Source organism: Thunnus maccoyii, chromosome 18 (assembly GCF_910596095.1).
Source record: "Thunnus maccoyii chromosome 18, fThuMac1.1, whole genome shotgun sequence".
Classification (NCBI taxonomy): Eukaryota; Metazoa; Chordata; class Actinopteri; order Scombriformes; family Scombridae; genus Thunnus; species Thunnus maccoyii.
The window spans coordinates 13,099,769-13,124,373 of record NC_056550.1 but is presented as its reverse complement, the minus strand read 5'-3'; the positions used below and the strand labels follow the sequence as shown (position 1 = coordinate 13,124,373).

Genomic DNA, 24,605 nt, shown 5'->3' with positions numbered 1-24,605 from the left:
CAACACCCATCACATGCAGAAGCCACCACAGAGGCCTGACTTAAGAGTTGATTTGCTTAGATTTTTTGATAATCCAAAATTTGCGAGTAAACTTCCTTGTTTTCTTTTTGACATATCTGTATGCTGATTACAAAATAGAGAATTATTATTTGGTGATTCGGCGCTCAGACTGAGTGGGACCAAGAAAGTTTGTTTTTTCCTGATCTTTGAGTTACAGTAAGTGAGTGAAGTTTATCCTACCACACTTTGATGGTGATGGCAAGAATAGCATGCATGCCGGTATATTTATTACAGTAAATTAGTGGTGAATCACCCTCATGCATGAACCATACATCAAAAATAGCCTAATTTTACACATTATCCATGATGATGAAGATATGGAAAAATAGAAATACATGGCAAAGATAGTATATTGTCAATATTTTAGAGACCCCCCAAAATTTCACAAATCATGTTTTCAGAGAGCTCATATCTTATTACAGTTTTTCTCAATTGCTTACACACTATAACTGTGCCTATTAACTAGAACCCCCAAACTATAATGCCATCTACCAAAAGACAGACCCATTTCCCAAAACTATAAACACTATTCCCCTGTTTTCACTCATGTGCTCATTTAGAAAGCACTGGCATTCAATATCATTAACTCAAGTCATCACAGCTGGAACCTAATTAACACACAATTCCCCAGGTAGAAACACTAAGAGTCAAAATTATTCACACAACAATCAGAACATCAGGATAAAAAAAAAGGCCATGGGTCAATTCACTTGCCTTGGAACAATGGATCCAGAAAGACCTGAGGCAGAATAAATGTAATTTCTTTCTTTATGTACAAACTGTTTTTATTCATTGTTTTATATTGGTAAATACATGGAAATTATTGTAGTGTATTCTACATTCTTCATCAGTTGCATATTTTTACAGTACATTCACTTTTTCACTCAGTTTCACTTTATGTTACTACAGTACATTGAGGAATTAAAAATTTTGAAATGTATACATGTGTTGTGTCTTTATATTATGTTCATTATGTGAAGAGGTTGTCTTGGGGGTAAGTAACAGGTAACAGGTTTTCACAGTACTGTTTTGAATTGATCTCACCGGTAAGTAATGGCTATTTTATGTGTATTTGATGACTTTTGTGTTGTGTCTGCAGGCAAAGTTTGGTTTAGATGTAGAATTAAGTGGTTTGTGTTAGAGGAGAGTCTGGTTTTGACATGGAAGTTTGAAGTTTGTGAAGATGAGTAGTTATGCATTTCTGTTTAGAGTTTTAGGAATTTGAGCACAATTTCAAGAAATATTTCTTAGCAATTAAGAAAACTGTAAGAGGAGCCAAGCTCCCCCTAGCTCCCCTGTGGTTCACACCCTGCTAACAATCAAAATCAGTCTCTCTGTCTGTATGTTCATACAGCCATTGCTTCTGTCTGACCTAAAGTTGTTTCCAAAGATCTTTTAAATCTTTTTGTGGGAATGTCTTCATTTGGGACATAAATCAGGTACAATGAGATAAAGTGTGTGCAATAAATAATGTGGACACAGCACTTGAACTATTTACAAAAATGTTTTTTAGAGGTGGCTGTTAAATATGCACCCCTTAGGAAATTCACAGTTAGATCAGGAAAAGCTGCTTGAATTGATGAGGAACTGAAAACCTTTATGGCTCAGGGGGATAAAATGAAAATGGTGTTAATTAAGTCTGACAATACAACTGACTGGAAGTCATACTGATCACACAGAAAGCAAGTGACAAAAATTAATAGGAAAAAGGAAAGTAGGTATTATCTGAATAAGATAAATGAAATGAAACATTATGAAAAGAAACCATGGAAAACTCTAAATGATGTAATGGGTAGCTCTGGGGATAATACACTCTCCTTCATAGAGTCAGATGGCACCTTCATCACAAAACCTCATGATATTACTAACTATTTTAATTAATCTTTTGTGGGAAAGATAAAGACACTAAAAAATGAAATGTCAATTTCAGATAGCAAACTCTCAAAACAATTAATCAATGACTATCTTATGAAAAACAGAAAGAGTAAATTTGATTTTAAGCCAGTTCAAGTGAATACAGTAGAAAAATGTCTTATTAATGTGAATAGTAAAAATTCCTCAGGCTTAGGTAACCTTGATGGGAAACTCTTAGGAATGGTTTCTGACCCAGTTTCATTATATTATTATATATATATTATATATTATTATATTATTATATTACATTATTACATTATTATATTATTATACATTACATTATTACCTGTATGCCATATTTTTAATCTAAGTTTACAGGAGGGTGGTCTGCCCTGGCATGGAAAGCAAAAGTTATTCCTTTACCCAAAAACAAGACAGACATGTTTACAGGTGATAATATCTGCCCTATCTGCATTCTTTCTGTGCTGTTTGATCAGATCTTACATTATTTTTCTGTCAATAAACTTAATTCTGAATCTCAGCATGCCTACAAAAAGGGTCACTCCTTTAGCACAGTCATAATGCAGATGACTGATCAGTGGTTGATAGACAGGTGCTGTTTGATTTTAGTGCTGCTTTTGATTTAATAGACCATGAGATGCTCTTAATGAAACTCGCTGCATATGGTTTTAATAACTCAGCCCTTAACTGGATGAGGAGCTATTTATCTAATAGAACACAAATGGTTTTCTTTAATGGTAGTAATGGTAGTGTGTAGTGTCCCCCAGGGAAGTTGCTTGGGCCCATTGCTCTTCTCTGTTTTTACCAGTGATATGTCACTTGTTTTGAGTAAAGTCAGTTTAGCTGTGTTTGCTGATGATTCCATATATATACCTATATATATATGCATCTCCATCAAGGGCAGCTGTATAGGGCAAGTTACTGAGGATAAACTACTAGTGGTCACCCTTGATGGGCAACTATTGTGGCAGAACCAGATAGACAAAATAATTGGAAAAATGGGGAGAGGGATATCTGTTATAAGAAGATGCTCCTCTTTCCTTACACCAAGTACCACCTTGCAGGTTATTCAAGCCTTGGTTTTGTCTCATCTTGACTACTGTCTAGCAATCTGGTCAAGTGCAACAAATAAAGTGCTGTACAAGCTTCAATTGGTGCAGAATAGAGCAGCAGTATGTCTTGCACTCAGGTATTCAATAAGAAGAAAGATATACCAAATACACACTGATCTTGCCTGGCTGAAAGTGGAGGACAGACTAATACGCAGTCTTCTGATTTTATTCAGGAATATGTGTGTTTTAAAAAAACCCTACTGCCTGTACTCAAGAATAACATTTTCTCAGAACAGACATAACCATGAAACAAGACAGGTTAGGAGGGTTCATGTTACAATTCCTCAACCCAGAACCGATGCAATGAAAAAAAAACTGTTATGTATAGAGTAATTTCTCAGTGGAATAGTTTGCCATACTTTATTAACTTTTTCTCTCTTTGGTTCTGTGAAATTTGTAGCTCAAAGCATTTGGTAAGTGTGGTCGTAGATACTGCTTGTTAGTATGTACAGTGTATGTGCAAATAAGTGTGTGTGTATATGCATATATATTGTATATGTATACATATATAGAGAGATGTATAGAGAGAGGGTTTCACATGGTTTTGTTGAATTTGTATTTGTTTTTTTTAATGTTTGTACTGGTGTAATTGTAATTATGTATGCATGTATGTGAAATCATGTGTATACATTTATGTTCTTAACGACCCCAGGAAGAGTAGTTATTGCCTTGGTAACAACTGATGAGGATCCAAGTAAACAATAAACAATATCTGACTCTTTTCCCCTTCTCAGCCAGCATCTACAGTATTGGTGATGAGCTGGCTGTTGGGAAGCAGCCCATGAGTGAGTCAGCTTTTAAAGCCTTTATGAGTTTTTAGTCTCCCCTTGTCTGTTTGTATCATGGTACATCCATGTAATATCCTTTCATACAGTTTTAATTAAATGTTGTAATGTAAGCACTGGGCTGTTTGTTGTGAAAGGGAATAGCTGTCTTAATGTAACTAATCAACACGGCTACTTATTTGCTTTGTGTTGTTTACTTTCAATTTAAATTGGCAATGTAAAATGTGATAAGAAAGGATTACGTGTGAACATCAGAAAACCCATTTAGTTTCAGTTTTGTTATGCCAGAGGCAGTTAATGTAGTTGTTTAACTCCACACAGACTCCAGATGGAGCTATTGACTGGGGTGAACTTTACATGGAGGGAGGCAGCATCTTTGTGCTGTAGGGCTCAGCAAGCGCTGGGGTACCAAAAAAACATGCTACAAGCTAACAGAGGTGACAGAATTTCAGATTTTTTGTCACAAAGCACACGTGTGTGTGTGTACCCTTTTGTGTAAGACAATGTCTTCTCAACCAGTTCTGCTACTGCGAAAAAACCAGACCATATACAGCAGGGCTGCAAATGCAACAATGACTAGCGATGGGCGAAATCAATAGCTTTGCCATTTTTGCATGTCTTAAAGGGGAGTGAAGGAGATAAAACTAATTTGTACCGCTGTAGAACCACCAGCTGTCGCTAGATACCTAAAACTGCCAACAGGTAAAATTTACCTGTGCGCCTGGCTAATGCATTTCTAATACTAAAAAATATACTCCGTCATTATATTAAGGTTGTCTTCTTTGTCATTGTCTTCACAAAGGAATGTCTAAAGTCACAAAATTGTTTAATCATCACCTGTGTTTTGGACCTCTTGTTTTATAATCAAAGTTTCTTTAAGAGCACTAATTGATTTGCATGGCCGTCAGTATAAACCAGTCTAAAATGACACTGAAAATGGGTATTAGACGGTAATATCTACATATTTGGGTTGTGTGATATTATTATAAAACAACATTCATCACATAATGAGATAACCCATGTTATGTAAATTACCAAAGTAGCCTAAATACATAAATACAATAAATACATAAATAAAATGGACAATAATGAGCCATAATAAAGACAATAAACAACCACCGCACTTATGGGTGATTTAATGTCGCAGCAAAGTCGACATGACAAAGTCCAGTGGACAGTTTCACCTAATTGATTATTCATTAGAGCATTTCAGCAATGTAAGGATAAGAAAACATCACCAAGAAACTTGAAGTGAACATTAAAGCTTTTTTTTGATTTATAACATCATAACGCACATATATATTTCTCTTTTGATGTTTCATTCAACAAAACAGAGTAAGTTAACGGACCAAAAACAAAGCTAAAAGAGAGTGAATGTTAGACTTACATTCATCAAGTGGACAGAAACACGACCTCAAATGAATGATAATGTTGCTCTGTAACTGCTGGATGTGTTAATAAGCAAGTGTTTGTTAACGATTGCCATATCAACTTAAAAGGTTATTATATTTTACTGTTGTTTCCATAACTTGTTTCTGCCGCCCCCTAGTGGCTCAAAACCAGTCAATGCAGGTGTAAACAGTAAAAAGGATGCTGCAGATTTTAGCCAGTTTAATGGAAGTTGTAAGACTGCTATCACTGTTGGCCGGTTGCTTTTGAAATTAGTAACTAAGTGGTGGAAAATAAAGGGTTAATACCTTGGGGTAGCAATTTAATTCTTAAACTCAGTATGTTTTAATAACATTCTTTACACACTCAGGGTGTTTTGATTTCAGTGTGGTATATTTTCCTTAAGTGTGATTTCACTGTTATTCCCATATTCCTGCAGACTGTTGCCATGGGTTTCCACTTACTATTTGTGGTCATTGGTAACAGGTGAGGTGGTGATTAAGTGGTAGCTCAATCACAGATACTCATTTTGTGGCTACCCTGTGGATATGTGGTGTCAGGTTAGCCAACATGAGGCATGATTGAGCTCCTGTTAAAACTGGGTTACTGTGGTTTGATTTGATTGTTGATTATTTGACATCAACCTGGATTTTTCAGCTCCTTAAAGCTAGTTCAAAATAAGTCTTATCCTTAGTAAAAGAGAACAATAGACCAATGATTATTAGGTCTTTTACTGTTCATTACAATGACATTTTTGCAAAATTTTGTTGCATACATATACATGCTTTAAATAGTACAATAAAAATGAGCTTACCCAAATTTAGTCCCGGCTACTATAGGTTTGAGCAAAATAGATAAATTCAGGTAAAGTAAAGTAACGTTATTGGAGCCATTGAACTGATCATTTCATTTAGACAAAGTATGCAACTCACTTCACTCAATATTAGTATTTCACAATCACATCTGGAATTCATTAGAAGCTTTGAGAGGGTTTCATTTCATGGTTAGGAAGCTTGAGAGATAATAAATTCCCTCACCTTCATATGAATTGTTAATGCAAAGCTGCAGAGAAAAGGACTTGTGTCTGTAACCCTATGACTTTGATATATTGCCTTTTGTTATGTTTTGTTTCTTGCACTGACTGCAGACTGAATGAAAATGCTTTATTATTGTAGATACAAATATTTGACCAAACATTGACCTGTATTTTGTTCCAGCTAATGGTAGTTTATTGTACTGACCCTAATGTCCTGGTCAATACCTAGCCATTGACTATGAAAGCAAAGCAATGCTGCCGTGTTTTTCTATCGATTTCACAAAATTAAATCCAACAAGAAAGACTGAATGGATAGGGCAGTTTAAATGACAAGACAATATCAAATATTCTCCGCCATCCCGAAACATCATTTGGAGATTTTTGATTAAAAATCTCCAAATGATGTTTGCCGAATTCCACAGTTTGAAGTCACATTTATATTCCTTTTTCCATTATGCGGATAAATTGTAGCACTTAATATTCACTCTAACAAAGCCCCTTTGTATTTTTCCCTTGAGGGGCAAACCGGAGGAGTTAATTAGGGACAATCATAATGACAACTTGTCAGGACACTATCTTTTTAAGTAGATACTGGCAAGGATTTTCCAAGCCAGCCTGTATTTAACCCGCTGCCTGCTTAGAGGGAGAATCTGCCCAAAATGGAAGGAGCTCAGGATCACCATGCCAGCAGACAGGTGTGTGTGAATGTGAGAGAATTTTAAACCTTAAAAATGTTAAGAAATCAGTGGTGTAGCCAGCAAATTGAGTATTTTAGCACTTTGATATCAGTACACATAAATCCTTGTCCCAAAAATGAGTATACATCTTTTACAGTCTTCTAGATCTACAGTCAGAAGAGGTCATGTCCTTTTTCACTTTTTAAAAACATTTTTTATGGTCACATCTGGTATTTTATTGTTGCCTTTGTTATATTGTCTGTCTAGCACTGTGAAGCACTTTATGAATTTGTTTCAAAACGAGCTGTAGAAATAAAATGATCACCATGCAAGAAAGTTTGAATTTCTTTCCTTGAAGTGTTTCCCTGGTTACATACACTGTAAAATCTGTGGGGAAACACAAACATAAAAAGTTAACTGCTTCATAGTCTGGCTTCATAAAATGTCCTCTTTGCATGACCAAGAAAATAAAACAGCTGAGTTGAAGTGACAGTGAATAACTGAGGTTGTGACACTGTTCAGATTGCAATAAAATACAGTGTGAATACCATACATACATATATGATCAATCCTTAATTGGTTAAATTTTGTAGAGTTACATGAAAATTGTTTCTGACTGACTCATTATCAGTAAGTAAAGTTATTACAGTCTCATTCCAGCTAAACAGTGTCATTGTAAATGTTTCTGACATTTTAATAGCATGTTTGTGTTGATGAAAGGAAAAGTTGTCCACTAATATTAATACCTAATAAATCATAGTTAAGAGTGAGATATGAGATGCTTTATTTGAAATGGTATATTTTTAAACAAGTTGACTACCATTTGGTCCACTCTGTTATGTAACATCTAACTGATGACAAGATTTTTCATCATGAAAAATCACTGAAGCTGTCAGCTTATTAAAGATATTATGAAAGAGAAAACATTTCATATTGGAAACACAGCTAACCAGGTGATAGATGTTTCTTAAATACAGCAACATATTCCTTGAAACTAATTCTTGTGCTTGTGTCTGTGCAGAAATACAGCAGGACAGAGAACAAAGCCATGTAGCAGTAATAGAGGTGAACATGGCACAATGACAATGTGATAGGGAATATGTCATACAGGGGCTCATATGCATAACACACATGCTTCCCTCACACACACATTATTGGAGCCTGTCCTTGCAAGGAAAATGACACTTTAAGTCGTAATGTCAGTTGCCAAAAACAACATATAGTTATGCTTCAGTGAAAGGCGCCATCTAGCGACTGTAGTACTCATGATGTAAAGAAGTGATGCAGTACAGATGACATTTATATAAGGTGACAAATTTCCATATTCAGAAGTGGCAGGTTGGGTGGCTGATTAAATCCTAACTTGCAAAAAGTGGACTTAGTGGCCCTTGCTTTGTTTCAAGTCAGGACAGTTTTTTACAAACTGTAACTACAATTGTCGTGGCATTTACTGTTGCCATGATGACTAAGGTTGTCAAATTCACGTTTCAAGTGAACATTTGAACCCAAACCATGATCTTTCCCTAAACCTAACCAAGCAGTTTTTGTCACTAAACCTAACTACACCTTAACCACAGTGTCGTCACATCATAAAACATCATAATTTTTGACAGTGATTTGTAACAGTTTTGGAAAGCACAGACAAATGTTGTCCTGCCAATTACTGCCAATAGAGGTGCCTGATTAGAAAATGCTCCGATGGGTCGTTATGTACAAACAAAACAAAAAGTAAAAACGTATTCACACTAAGCAGGAGCATGAACTTGACAACCTGACATCCTTTCAAGGTTAACTCCACCCATGGACTATAGAATTATGACTGTGTTTCTCTGAAAGAGTTGTTATAATTAAAAGAGAACTTGTGGGATATTAAGAAATCAATGTTTCTTGAATAATAATGGCAACCATGGCCACCTCCACTGTTATATAATTTAATTATTTATTGCACATCAAATTTTTTCCCTTGTCACTTTCATATATTTCATGGTCCATATGTCTTTTGCCCAGTCAGTATTTCATTTCAAGTTTTATATCCCATTTCATAACTATTAGGCTATAATTCTATTCATATGTTATGTTTTGTGTCTTTCTCTTTAGCACAGTCAATACTTCATTTGCAAAGTCATTTTAAATAGAGTTTAAATGTATTTTTAATATAATTTTTGTTTTATTTCATTATTTTATTATTACCTTACTTTTGCTCTATTTTCATTCTTTATTCTTCTATGCTGCATTTGTGGGAGCAAATGCCAAGACACATTCTTTGTATATAGATTCTGATTCTGAAATCAATTTTCACTATAAAGAGTAAAATACCAATACATAATAAAATGAAAATAAAATAAAATTCTGTTTGGATTGTACACAATAAATCCACTTAAATCAAACAATGTATGCAGCTCACTATCTGGACACTAAACTTTATATTATAATTAGACTTAGTGTTCTTCTGTACAGTGCCAACATGCAGTGATATTTACATACGCTTGTTTTTCAAATAAAAAACTTCATTAATTTTTCCCCCTTGCACTCTTGAAGCAGTGCCAACTCATTTGTGGTGATTCATTTCACTACGTCTTCCTCCAACCCCAGAAGGGCTTGAGACTGATTGCAGCAGAGCTGAATCAAAGGCCACTAATTAGAGGAGAAGTTTAATAGAAGATAATGACCACAGAAAAGGGAACAGAGTACAGTAGATGTAAGTCCGTGTGACTCATATGTTGTTACAACCGTGCTTATCAGTTGTGCTCACCTCAGTGGATCATAGCATGCAGCAAGACAAGGATGTTGAAAGATCTCTCAGGTTTCAGGGCCATGTATGTCATTAAATGGTGTTTATTCTGTGTAAGTGTCTGATATTATGCATACTTATTTCCACATACACATACTGTATATATGTGATTGTAGCATAATTAAAAATATGCTAATTAATTTGGAAAACTGCAACTTTGGACTGAAATCTTGCAGAAAAGGATCAATCCAGGATGACTAAAGGTGAAAAAAGCCCTTACTGCACTTTCTGCACCCAATCACAGCCACTTTTTTTTATTTATTTATTTATTTTTATCTCTGGCTAAACCAACTTTGACAAAAATTGGACTGGATTTGCATTTATGATACACTTTGGCATTGTGCTCACTGTGCTGTGTTTAAAAGCTTTCACTGATAAGCCTGATGGGGTGCTATAATTTAAGGTCAAATATTGTAACTTTGAGAGACTGTAATTTCCACACCACAAGCCCAATTTTGATGGAACCTGCAGGTGATGCAGCTTGTCACTGATTGTCCCAAAGGGCATCAACATTATTGGTGGAGGATGAAATATTCGCTTTTTTTTGTGGCAACAGGAGCCTGAGGTGACTTTTAAAATGAGTCAGAGGCTATTTCATAAAGGAGCATTATGTTAAAAATCTATCAGATCTTATGATTGTTGCTGATAACTTAAGTCAAGTCATTTATTCAGGTTTCTTATCAGCATTATTGCATAAAATCATCCATGTAAATTCATTAAAATTAGAAAATCTAAGTATAAAAATAAAGTGAGAAAAGGTTGTTGTTGGTAATATCTTTGATCAAACTGGAAATTGTTTAGATCGTATACCAACCCTGTCTCCTAGAAATGACATTCATATACAGCTTGATTTAAGTTCAGTGCTTTATTAGGACAAAGATGCTGAAATTCGGGAGTAACATGTAAAAAATGTAAATTTCTACAATCAAGAACAAGTCAGAGGTAAAACATATATTTAGAGAAGTAAATTAATAACTTTTGCTAGTGCAAATATTTAGATACATTAAACTTGATTTGACTATAAATTTGACTAAAATATATAAAAAACAAAAAAGTTCTGGTAGCACTGCTTTACATCAACGAACATAGTAATCCAGTTCAGTAAACATTACAAACCACACTAGGACCAAAAGTTGTATCTTTCTACTAATATTAATGATTGTCTGCCATTTTCAACCAGCCCTCCCACTGGGTTTTTATTAGCCACTGTTCAGATCAACAGAGTGAGAGAGAGGAATGTCACTGATTTGATTAACATAGCAGAACATGCAGACCTTTTTCTTATTTATAGTTTTACATGGCACTTTGTCCATGGACTATCCAGTTTAGTTTTATGTAGACCTTTTCATACAGTAACCTTGAGCAAGATAATGTGAAGAACACACCATTCAATGCATTTGTGTCCCTTGTGTAATCCAAGTCAAAGCAGAACTTGCCATCTGCAATTTGCTGCCGTGTCTGGCATATATAAGCTATTGACTTAAACATGCTCTGCCTTTCTGACAGACTGACATGAGAAGAAAAGCAAAAATTCCACGCTTCAGTTGCTCTATTTGACCTGAGTTCACTTAAATGCCACTCACACAGATTGCTGTACCAGGTAGCACAATAGCTGTAGGATTACACGTGAGATTTGGGTGACATCTTTTTAAGTTCCCAATTGGTTAAAAAAAGAAAAGAATCAACTGACGTCATACTTTCTGGCTTTCCACCACATAGCTGAAGAAGAAAAGAAGCTAAATAAGAAAAAAGAAAGATAAAACCTTGCAACAAATCCAACTGTATATGCTGCAGCTGTCTGTTGATTAAAGGATTTTCTTTTTCACTTTTCCCACACTTCCTTCCAAAGTCTGGAAATCTCTTGCTGTCTGTCTCCTCTCTGCCTTTCTGCCTCTGTCTCATCAATCTCTCTTTCTTTGTTTTTTCTCTCTTTCACCGGTGTTTCTCTCTTGTTCCTTCCCACCTCATCCCATCTGTCCTGCATTCACTATACATCTGTTGTCGATTCTCTACCATAGAAAATGAATGTATCACAAAACAGCATTAGAAAACCCCAACTCTAACCCTAATCCTAACCAACTATAATTATAGTGAGAGTTTGACATTTTGGGACACGCTTATTTACTTTCTTGATGTTTAATCCATTAAAAAAAGAGAGATGAGAGATGTTGGTAGGAGTATTTTGTCACCTTTGAACAGAGCTAGTCAAGCTGTTTCTGGTCTTCATGCTAAGCTAAGCTAACCGGCTGCTGGCGGTCACCTTATATTTGATGGACAGATATGAGAGTTCTATTGATTGTCTCATCAAACTCTCTGCAAGAAAGTGAATAAGTGGATCTCCCTATATGAAACTATTCACTTAATCAGCAAGTTGCAGCACTCACAAGTGAAAAGATGAACATCATGAATGTAAAACCCCTCATGGATTCACTTGCGCCATAATTTCACTACAGTGTGATAAAATGAAGTATGCGCTCGGTATTATTACCTTCACCCCGTTTGATAACACTTGGTGTATCAGGATCCAAAGTTCTACCAGGCTATTTTTTTATTTTTACGACAGTGATAAGACAGTTTTAATCATTAACTAACTTTACTGTCTTTTGTAGACTATCATGGGCACCCAACATTTAATTATCACAATCACTTGATGAACATCATAAGCAGAATATATGTTATTTTGGAGTCAGCATTTCCATTGTGTCAAAATACAACAACAAATGAATCTCTTTAAAGAAAAGGCTCAAAGTTTACAGAACACAATGATTCAAACCCAGGATACATTTTGTTGTCAGCTTCACTGGTTATCAACACAGAACACAAGGCGTATAGAGTAGGCAGTGTCCAGGGTGTAAGCAATAAAATTGAAAATTGTCATAAAGGTGACCACCACCAGTTTATCCCAGTGACATAGGTGGCCACAGTCACTGGGTCTCTTATTATTTTGGAAACTATACAGTGGCCAGATCACCATAGCTGACATATACATCATTGCTGCCAAAATGTTATAGATGATTACTAGCTTGTCAAAACAGAAGGGGAAAATTGAGGTCAGATTTCCCATGGTGATCAGGATTATGAAGAGAGCAAAGATGAAGCACAAGGAGTACACAGCCACACACCACTTCAGTCCAGGGGAGATGAATTGCCTGTTCTCCAGAGATGTGAAGATGAGACAGGCAAGAAAGGTCTCCAGCATCTTCATTATGCCGGGCAACGTGGAGAGGAACCCGCTGTTCTGTCCACTTGGACGAAGGAAGTTTAGGGCCACTTCACCTGCATACACCCCAAAACAGACCCAGGACACCACAGAGGCAGCGATCTCGCGGTGGCAGGCCTTGCAAGTGAAAAAGGTGGGGTATATGATGGAGGTGGTCAGGCACATGAGGCTTGCCAGCATAGCAAAGGCAGTGGTGAAGTCATCCCAGGCGAAAGGTAATTTTATGTTGAGAGTGGTGAACTCCAGGATGAGAATTAGAAGGGTGAAGAAGCAGCAGAAGCACCAAGTGAACATGCACCACGCCCAGTAGGGAGATGAGACATATCCAACAGTTGCCACAAGGCTAAAACACATACAAGTGAGGATGGCTGCCATTATTCGCATGATGCCCACAGGCTGAGTGAGCGACCGGAACTCCACATTGACCATGGCTGGACAGGATGAGTCTCTTTGACATCAAAAAATTGCCAACAAACTCGATTTATTCTAAGTGCATCCCTCAGCACAACAAGGCCTTCTGAGATACCAAAACTGCTCCTGTTGTTTCTAAACCAGATCCATGCTGAAGAAATCCATGTAGGCAAAAAACCGGGCAGGTCTGTTCTTTCAAATCGAAACTGTGGTGGAGTATATTCAAACAGAGCATCCTGGGCTTATCAGTACGGTTTATGGTCCCTGTTTCATGCCACTGATTGGATACTGGTTGGGCGTTATCATGTTTACCACACGAAACACACATTGGACTCTAATCTCCAACATACTGATGAGATAATTGAGAATTGCTTGATTTCTCAATAAACACACAAAGAGAGCATTGTCAGGTTTTGAAACAACGTAATCAAACAATGCTATCAGAAGCACAATGCATCATATTTCTGAAAGAGAGAGCACACACAATCTAGGATTACCTTTTCTCTCTCTGGTGAGTTGGCACCCAGTCAGTTCTTAAGTACCCTTTTAAAACTCAGCAATACCCATAGCTAACCCTAAAGGTCAATGATCAACCCTCAGATAGAAACAAGGGTCAAGAGTTCAACTAGTCTATAAATAATATTTCTTCTCAACTAGATATGGCAGAATAACAGCACACAGGTGTGGACCAAAGCAGCATCGGATAACAGAGTGACATTGTTATCACATTGAATTGAAGAACAAACAAGACTATCCTCTAAAGCAGCCATTCTCAACAGTGGGCCACGGCCCACAGGTGAGCCTCAGAGCGCCATCTAGTGGGCTGTGGAGGCAGTGGTACTGCCAAATGGTTAAAATTATTTTTTCTGGTAATTTACAAGTTTACATAGCTAAATATTTTTATAACTAAATGTACTCAAGAATCCAAATAAATAAAAAATTAAAATGCATAATTTCAATGACCAGTCACATTTTAATATCACTGTGCCAATCACTACACATCATTAGGTAGAGACAAACATGTTTTGCCACTGTTAGTTAGCTAGCTTTCTCTATGCATCCTGCTTCAGAATACATGTCTCTATCCACTGTGTTTAAAATGAACTGATTGAACGCTCAGTAGACAGCAGCCTGAAGCTTCAGCTCACACAATTTGACCTTGCTTCATTCTGGATACTGGCTGCCCTCTCTATCACTATTTATGTGAGCCAGGGGTTTCCATTTTGACTGTCACAAAATCAAAGGCAGGGAAAAAAGAGAAAGCAACTTGGAATCCTACTCTGTGTGTCAGCCTCTCACCCAACACGACTTGATCTCATTATTTCTCAGAAGCAAGCCTGAGTGTCTCACTAAGGGTAAACAGAATATTTATTTGGGTCATTACAGCTGACAGTGGCATAACACAAATTTACCCCACTTTTTTTGTCATGTTTTTTTTTTCATTTATTTGGGAAGGTGGTCCTATTTGGGAAATCAGAAGAAAAAAAATCAGAAGTGGGCCTTAAGTCACAAAAAGTTGAGAACCCCTGCTCTAAAGGCTTGTCAAATCAACACATTAAAGAGACAGAAATCTACATAACTATAATTTGTCCTACCACTGGCTCCAACAAAAGTACAACATAAACTAACTGGTAAACAAAGCTAAATAACTTACATACAGTCAACTATCTCATTACACTACTCATTTACACAGCAAGGAGCTTAAAATAGACACAGCATGAAAGTATTTGGAACAGGTGTGGAATGACAGACTAAACTGAACACTAAGTTTAAGAACACCATTTGTAACATATATAATATATACAAGAAATACATCAGATGATAATCACTATTTAAATCTCTCTCAGAAGGTGTAAGTCACATCCTATGGAAAATCACTGTTATCCTGGCCTTGAACTCAGTTGATTCATTGTTTCTGGGAAGTATGGATAGTTGATTTTACAGCATAAAGATAAGTCTATTCCAGGTGCTAGGCAAAGATGAATGTGGAGCGTTTATGTCTTTAAAAGAGTCACTTTTTAAATCTGACCACACACAAAGCATGCAAGAAGCTTCAGAATGATATTTCAGATTATATTTTATTACATCAGTGTTTACATTGCACAAAAAAAATTAATGTATTATGAAAACACCCTTTTTGTATATTTCATAAAAAAGCAACGAGTTTAAAAAAATTCTAATCACTAACTAATTTTACTGCTTTTTGCATATTATCATGGGCACCCAACATTTAATTATTGTAATTACTCATCTTTGACGGCACTTGAACATCATTAGGAGAATATACGTGATTTTGGAGTCAGCATTTCCGTTGTGTCAAAAACAACAAATGAGTGAATCTCTTTAAAGAAAAGGCACAAAGTTTACAGAACACAATGATTCAAACTCAGGATACATTTTGTTGTCAGCTTCACTGGTTATCAACAAAGAATATGCGGCGTATAAAGTAGGCAGTGTCCAGGGTGTAAGCAATAAAATTGAGAACTGTCATAACGGTGACCACCACCAGTTTCAACCAGGGATATATGAAGTTAATGGGTCCCTTGTGTAAAGTATACAGTGGCCAGATCACCATAGCTGACATATACAACAACAATGCCGAAACATTGTAGATGAGCACTAGCTTGTCAAAACAAAATGGGAAAATTGAGGTCAGATCTGCAATGGTGATCAGGATTATGAGGACGGCAAAGATGAAGCACAAAGAGTACACGGCCACGCACCACTGCAGTCCTGGGGAGGTGAAGTATTGGTCTTTCTCCAGAGATATGAAGATGAGACAGGGGAAGAAGGTCTCCACCATCTTCATTTTGCCAGGAAACTTGGAGAAGAAACTGCTGTTTTGTTCAGCAAAGCCCTTTTGCCTCATTTCGCCATAATACGTCACGGCACAGAGCGCGGCCATCACAGAGGCAGCGATCTGGCGGTAGCAGATATTGCAAGCAAAAAACAAGGGGTATATGGTGCAGGCAGCTTGGCACATCATGCTTGCCAGCATAACAAAGGTAGCGGTGAAGTTATCCCAGCAGAAAGGTAATTTTTCATTGAGAGTGGTGAACTCCAGGATGAGAATTAGAAAGGTGAAGAAGAAGCAGAAGCACCAGGTGAACATGCACCACGCCCAGTAAGGAGACGAGACATATCCAGCACTTGCCACCAGGCTAAAAGCGAGACAACTGAGGATGACTGCTGTTATTCGGATGATACCCACAGGCCAAGTGAGTGCCTTCACATTGACCATGGCTGGACAGGATGAGTCTCTCTGACAACAAGAAAGTGCCAACAAACTCAATTTATTCTATTAAGTGTGTCCCTCAACGCAACAAGGCTTTCTGAGATACTGGAACTGCTCCTGTTGTTTCTAAACAAGATACGCGCTGAAGAAATCCATGTAGGCAAGAAACCGGGCAGTTGTGTTCTTTGAAACCAACACTGTGGTGGAGAATATTTAAACAGAGCATCCTGGGCTTACCTGTACAGTTTATGGCCCCCATTTCATGCCGCTGATTGGATACTGGTCATTTATTCATCATCATGTTCATCATGTTCATCACATGAAACACACTGGACTCTGATCTCCAACATGCCGATGAAGCAGTGGAGAATTGCTTGATTACTCAATAAACACACAAAGAGAGCATTGTCAAGTTTTTGTCTGGTGCATTGTCAGTACAATGCATCATATTTCTGAGAGAGAGAGCACACACCACCTAGGATTACCTTTTCTCTCTCTGGTGAGTTGGCACTCAGCCAGTTCTTCCCCTCCCTTGTAAAGACTCAGAAATATCCATGTGGCCTTGAACTCAGTTGATTTATTGTTTCTGGGATGTATGGATAGCTGTCAGGGATTTTACAGAATAAAGATAAATCTATTTCAGGTGCTAAGCAAAAATGAATGTAGAGACACACACAAAGCATGCAAGAAGCTTCAGAATTTCAGATTATATTTTATCACATCAGTGTTTACATTGCACAAAAACAAAATTAATGTATTATGAAAACACCCTTTTTGTACATTTTGTAAAAAAGCAACAATGAGTTAAAAAACCTCTAAAATGGATACAGTGTTTGTTCTTCATTCTACAGCCTCTTCTTCTACATCCCTTTACATCCTTTTCTTATCTTTCTTTTCTTCTGTACTTTTTTTTCTTTACTTTCATTATGATTTCCACTCCTTTGTCCTTTGTTCTTGTGGAGAGCAGTAATACTTGCACTGCTAATCAATTCTATCATTAAGATAAGCAAACCAGGCTTTGATTCTGATCCTGGTTACTCAATTGCTTTTGTTAGAAGAAGCCTGAACATACAAAAATGTGAACCACCTCCAAACCTGGGAAGTCAAAGTGTACATAGATATTTTTCATTCATCATTAAATGTGTTTGCACTGCAAATTGACTGAAAATATAAATGACAGGCATGTCTTTTGCCCCCTCTCATTCCCTCTTATAGGGAAACACACCTTTCAGAGCGACAGGGTGCGTCCAACCATCCCCGTTTAACCATTAAACATATTATTCATTCATTACTGTTATTCATTACCAAAGTGCTGAAACAAACAACTAATCTTGATGCCCATGGTGGTAAAAGTATGCACAAAAACCTCACACTTTTGTTACATTAGATGCATATTACACATGCTGAAATTAACAAACATATGCACTGAATGAGTATGAGTACTGTATTAATGCTGCATCAAAGAATCTTTGAAGATCAGGTGAGAGTCATAGAGGAAGAAAGAGAGAAAGAGAGGAGATTGGGATTACAACATCTCCCAGGGGTACAGATCAAAAATTAAAAATTAGACACAGCCACTGTTTTTTTATGTTGTCTGAAAATGCATCATCCTCACATATAGATCATTAAAATCAAACCAGAGTGTTGGGATAATCATAAAATCAACACTGAAATAAAAGGTTTCACATGTTACATAATATTCACCTTGAACTGAAATATGAGGCATATTTCTGACCTATGTTCAAGTAGTGAAGAAGACCAGCCTAAAAGAATAAAAAGTATCAACCATGTAAGCGATAAGGTTGAAACAGGTCATGAAAGTTATGACCACTAAATTATCCCACCATCGACATGCAGCAGGTACATTGCAGGTTGGCCTGGGTTTGTTCTCAAAGCTATACAGAGGCCAGATGACTACAGCTGTAATGTACATCATTACGGCCAACACATTGCAGCATATCAGAACTTTGTTAAATGGTCCGGGAAATAGGGACAGAAGGCGACCGATGGTAAAAATGATGACAAGGAGGGCAAAAATGAGGCAAATGGAATAGACAGCAACACACCACTGGAGCCCTGGATACTTAGAGTACCTGTCGTGGTCCAAGCAGATGAAGATGATGCACGCCACAAAGGCCTCCAGAACCTTGAGGAGGCCTGGGATTGTGGACAGAAATCCACTAATTTCATCAGATTTGGCGCGGGTCATCCCAACCTCAACGGCGTACAGGATGAAGGCCAGAAAGGAAGTAACAGTGGCACCAATCTGTTTGCCACAGCTGGGACAAGTGAACTGGATAGGATAGATGATGGATGCTGCCAGCACCTGTATAAAGAGAAACAACAAAAATAGGTGTAAAGTGATTATTTAGTAAGTATTTTTTTAAGATACTCTCTGGCAGTAAATTTGACTTGAACCATATTGTATTCATCTTTAGCACCAGTAAATAGTGAACCTGCATATTTACAATTACTAAAAGTCAGTCAAACATGTAATTATCATTATCTGTTTTGGGAAGTTGTGGCTATAACAGCTCTGGCTATAACAAAAAAGCAGAAGTCCCACATGGCTGATTGAAACTCCAATATGACTCTGTTTAAGCTGATTAATTTAAGATGCTGCTGTAACATCAAAGACCGATAACAACAGAGTAAAAAAATGACACACACCATTAGGGTAGCCAACATGGCAAAAGCTGTAGTGAAGTCATTCCAGGAGATGGGCAACTTTTCGCTGAGACTGGTGAATTCCAGGAAGAGTATGAGGACGGAGACGCTGAAGCAGAAGCACCAGGAGAACATGCACCACGTCCAGAAGGAGTGAGTATTATGGCCCACCGATGCAACCAGGCTGAAGGAGATACAGGTGAAGATCACCTCCAGTATCCGCACAATGCCCAAAGGCACTGTCATTGTTCTGAAGTCCATGGCAGTTATGATTCTGTTCTCACGATGATGTTTAGTTAGTCTCTCACCTCTTCAGCAGCTTGCCTCTTCTGTCCTTGCTGTCTGAACGTTTATGATAGACACAGAAAGTAAGGTGAAGGTGGAACCTCAGACCTCTTTCTTTTTGTCGTCCTATCAAAGCTTCCTCCTCAAACGGCCACTAATAAAACCGTCATTGTGAAAGTGTTTCATAGAAGGGTAGCTGTCTGTTGGTTCTCTTCCATTTACTTATCATTTGTGTGCATAAGGCTGGGGCAATAAAGCAATTATGACTTCTCCCTATTGCTCATCCATTATGTGTGCTAACTTAATGGCTTGTCCACCCATTAATAGGTCAAATCTGTAAATATGTTACCAGAGGCATAAGAAGAATTGAGCCACGGTGTACAGTAGAAAGATTATATTTGTCTTTCACTGGATAAAAAAATGCTGATGTGAGGTAAAGGAAGAGAAACGAAATCCAAGATTTAGGATATGAGCTTTGGTTAAAAGACACAGACTAATCTACTATGGGCCATAAATTACTGTTCCAATTTGAAAACAGTCTACTGCCAACTGTGAGCACACACACAAGCACCTTTAACAACTTGAACTGCTAATTATACATGTATAGCACACAATTTCTTCTTGTCTAACTTTAAATGAACATTTTAACCATTCAGTATCAAATAAATCTGATAAGGGAGTTGTGCCTCAGGCTCTTTTCTCAGACAGAATAATTGGATGGGTCAAAGTATACAGTGGAGACATCTAGATTAAATAAGTCCCACTGGACCGATTTAATTGAAAAAATACTGAAAGACTTAAGTGTTCAACAAATCCTGGAGGAAACAGAGCATGACTTAACTTTTAAACAGATTATCATTTTGAACATTCTCCTATCAGCTCCCAGTCATGGAATATTGAATATGTTCATGCAGATATAATTCTGCCTGATTTTGAGTGCTTGCATGCATGTGTGCATTTGTCTGTGGTGAGTATGTGGTTTCTGTACTGTAGTATGTATCTGCTTTTATTGTGCTTGACATTGTATCTTCAAGGTTTGACCCAACACTGTTATGAAATTTTGCCACATGAAATTCACCTGGAAAAACTCAGAAAATATAAACAAAATTTGTTCTGAAAAACATCTAAAAAATAATGTCTTGTGTGTTAAGATGACTCACAATGTGCTTAACTTCCACGCCAGCATGGATACAATGCTTTTATATAATGATAATCTCACTTTCGACTGAACCTCTTTAGATCAGGGCCAGATGCAATGATTAACCAAAGGTATAGCCACACCCTAACTGAGGACCCATCCAAAAGCAAAACTACCTTCAAAACGACTTCTCCATTGCCACGATCATAACCGTCACTTTCTTTTTATGTTCCTCCTGTGTCACTACTGTTTCTAGATGTCATCTTGTATAAAACAGGTGGCTTTTCAAATGGCTGTAAATACAGTTTATACAACTAGCCTACACATGTAGTTTGTCTATTAAAATAACTACAATAGCGAACACTATATTTAAGCCAATTTCTTATCATACTGATAGTGAAGCCTGTCCAGGTATATAACTGCAACCACAAAGTGAAAGGTAAATGGCTTCCCTTGTGATTATAAAGAGACTGCTGCATTCCCTGAATGTTGCACAGTTTTACAGTAGCACAAATAAGCATGCATGCAAACCCATTGTTTTAGTTGATCCTACTTAAAAGAGAAAGAGATCTGCTTGCTTTGGATACATAAAAGTTTTTCATAATTAAACAAAAGTCTACAGTCATGCTAGTGGCTCTGTGAGGCTGCACATAGGCACAGCAGTGATGCGAGCTACATGCTAACATGTTTGCATTGGCAATGCTGACATTCTGATGTTTACCATTCATCTTCGTTTAGTGTGTTAGTATGCAAATATTTGCTAATTAGCACTAAACACAAACTACAGCTGAGGCTGATGGCTACATGGGCTGAAGTATTTCATCATAAAGCAAAGTATTGAACAAATTGAACATTTAGCCTGATGATACACTAAATGAAAAGTCAGGGGATGACAGAAGTGATTATAATTCATCCCAAGGGCTACATGAAAGTGTGGACCAAAGTGCATGGCAATCCCTCCAATAGTTTGGACATTTCACTCACAAATGTGAAATTCTTCAGAACCGTGGTGGGCAACAGGAAAGGTCAGGGGATCACCAAAGTCATTATAGGACTCATCATCTGGGAATAATGAATGTCTGTAAAAAATTTTCCATGGTTGTTGAGATATTTTAGTTTGGGCCAAAGTGTTGGAAGGACCAAAAGACTGACACAGTGGTGAGACAGACAGAGTGATATCAATGTGATGCCTCTCAGACATAGCAAATTTGCTGTGGCCAAGATCCAGACCTCACCCAACACTTTTGGAACTTTCATCTGGCCCACATACCACGTGGAATGATGGCACTTGGGTGGTCTGCCCCTGTTTCCCAGATCTGGGCCACAAGCAAGCTGTATGTCAACCAAGAACAAACCAGATAAATCAGAACTAGCCCACATCCAGAATACACGTACCTGAGAGCACCGCATCTTTACCAAAAAAGGCCCACATTTGATTTGGGATATTTGGGCCATTTTTGCTATTTTACATGCGGGCCATTTCAGGCTCACATCCATTTTGTCCAGGCCAGAAGAAGGCCAGCAGTGCTGCATCATTGCCTGAAGTGGCCCACTTCAGTATGCTATCTGGGCTAGCATGGCTAAAATAACTGGGAACTGTGAGAATATACATTCAGCCTAATAAGGCATGACATTGCCAGTCTGATGCATTGCGTATTTTCAACCCAAAACTCAATGCTTTCCCATTGCGTTTGATTCAGGGAGCATAACTGTACAGTGTACATTGACATGTAGGGCTGCAACTAATGATTTTTTTTTTAATCTATCAATGGTTTTCTCAAATAATCATTTGGTACATAAAATGTCAGAAAATAGTGAAAAATATATATCACAGTTTCCCAGAATCCAAGATTTCTTTAAGGTCCACTTTTGTCAGACTGAGTACAAACCCCAAAGCTGTTCAGTTTAATATCATAGAGGACTTAGAAAACCAGCAAATATTAACACTGGAGAAGCTGGAATCGGATGTTGTTTTTTTAAAAATTTTGTTTAAACAATGACTTAGATGATAAATTGATTATCAAAATACTTGCTGATAATTCTTTTGTCAATTAATTGACTAATTGATTAATTGTTGCAGCTCAACCCACTCAGTCACCATAGGGTAGCAGAGCAGTAATAGTCCATTCTTAAAATTCAACTTTATGTGTGTGTGTATGTGTGTGTGTGTATGTGTGTGTGTGTGTGTGTGTGTGTGTGTGTGTGTGTTTCTTGTGATACCTTCAAAACCTTGATCTAAGAAGAGTTATTTCTACAATGCTTTCATTCACCTGGAACCTGGAATGACACATTTAACATTGCTGTTGTTCTGTTACGATGTAGAATAAGGTGAAGGTGGAATGCTTGAAATCTCTGGCCCTATTACTACGTCATAGTCTGCTGTTGCTGCTGTTTAAAAAATCAAATGGGAAAATATTTTGTAACTATTAACCTTGATAGATTTTAGAGGTTCAGTAATAAAATGCTGACATTGTGGGTGACATTATTGAAAATTAACAGAGAACACCATACAGTTCTTTTGCAGAACTGAGGCTAACATAAATTGGTTTGTATATTAAAATAAAGACTTTAATACTGGTAACACTGGTATTTTTTGTCATTTTCATAATTTTATTTGAACTTCAGTCTGTATTTTGATTGATGGTTCCACTTTCAGCACTCCTGCCTCCCTGCTTTTGTACCTCTGACCCTCATTCATAATCACTCACATTCAACACTCATATTGAGACTACACTGTGAAAAGAAACTAGAATAAAAGACTGAAGACACAAAGAAACAGATAAGGTGGAAAAAAGCAGAGGAGGCATCAGGGTGTGTTCTTACGGGAAGGGGTTTGTGAAGGGTGTGGACGGGGGTGGTGATGCAGTAAAAAACAAAGAGAAAGCTAGGAAAAATATGTTTGCGAGTGTGAGCATGTCATTGTAGTGTGTCCATAAAAACTAACAGTTACAGGTAGTTATGACTTGAATGAGTCAAGTCTTAACACGGTATAATAAAAGTGTGTCAGTAATCATAAAATATTGTCGAGGGTGAGAATAGCAGGTGTGACTGCCACGTTTGAAAGTAGCGGCAGGCCTTGTCACACTCTCACTTGTTCTGGCTGTCTGTCCAAGTGAGAAGGACAAAGAGTTGCAGTCAGTGGGCCTTTTCCAAAGTAGGACCTACACCCTCTCCCTACCCACTTCCACTCCATTTGTGTGTTCACGTGGAGGGTCCGCCATCCCAAACCAATTTGGGGGGGAGTGGAAGTGGGTTATAAAACCCTCCAAAAGCGAGCCTACATCGATTCTGACTTACTGAGCACGTGCAACACTTATTGTGTTCACCATGGAAGACGCTCCGTAGTGTAAAAAGTAGTAAAGTAGTGTCATTTTTATATATATATATATACATGACTGGTTTGGACAGGAACTTCTGTAAGTTGTTTAACTTATTTCTAATGGAAAATTAATACATTAAAAAAGAGTTTGACAGTCCCTTTGTGTATCCTTCGTATCTCCAGAGACAAGGATGTTCACAACCTCTGGTTGTTATATCCCAATCAGTAGCATGAGCTAACTATACTTCTGACTACAAACTTATAAAATAAAAGGTAAAAACATTTATTGTTTCATGGGGAAAACATTCATTAATGTCTGTACACAAATGTAATTACCACAGATAAAGTCTATTAATGCACAACAGGCTTACAGTAATACTTAATACTTGTATTGCCATTTACATGTGAAATTTATGACAATATAACCCAGGATATTTGATATGAATAGCTAGGTAAAACTTTTTTGAACTGAAGCATAACAAGTCAGGTCTTTAAAAATTATTTTTTTCAATGGCTGAAAAATGGCTCATGTCCACATGTACAAAAGGATCACTAAGAAATGTATTTTTGTATTTTGGATAATAAAAAGTTTGAAAAAACAAACG

At 37.3% G+C, this 24,605-nt stretch overlaps 3 protein-coding genes across 3 annotated transcripts; all 3 read right to left on the bottom strand.

Annotated features, from left to right (window-relative positions):
- Window positions 1–12,522: 12,522 nt before the first annotated feature.
- On the bottom strand, window positions 12,523–13,374 carry LOC121883755 (myeloid-associated differentiation marker-like). The gene has a single exon (XM_042392232.1). The coding sequence runs from the start codon at window positions 13,372–13,374 to the stop codon at window positions 12,523–12,525; it is 852 nt and encodes a 283-aa protein (XP_042248166.1).
- A 2,392-nt stretch (window positions 13,375–15,766) lies between these two features.
- LOC121883919 (myeloid-associated differentiation marker homolog) lies at window positions 15,767–16,597 on the bottom strand. The gene has a single exon (XM_042392366.1). The coding sequence runs from the start codon at window positions 16,595–16,597 to the stop codon at window positions 15,767–15,769; it is 831 nt and encodes a 276-aa protein (XP_042248300.1).
- A 1,287-nt stretch (window positions 16,598–17,884) lies between these two features.
- LOC121883810 (myeloid-associated differentiation marker homolog) lies at window positions 17,885–22,919 on the bottom strand. The gene is made up of 4 exons (XM_042392246.1): window positions 22,902–22,919; window positions 19,567–19,600; window positions 19,262–19,367; window positions 17,885–18,917 (listed from the first exon to the last, which is right to left on the bottom strand). The coding sequence occupies exons 3-4, from the start codon at window positions 19,277–19,279 to the stop codon at window positions 18,333–18,335; spliced, it is 603 nt and encodes a 200-aa protein (XP_042248180.1). The 5' UTR covers window positions 19,280–19,367; window positions 19,567–19,600; window positions 22,902–22,919; the 3' UTR covers window positions 17,885–18,332.
- Between the last annotated feature and the right edge of the window lie 1,686 nt (window positions 22,920–24,605).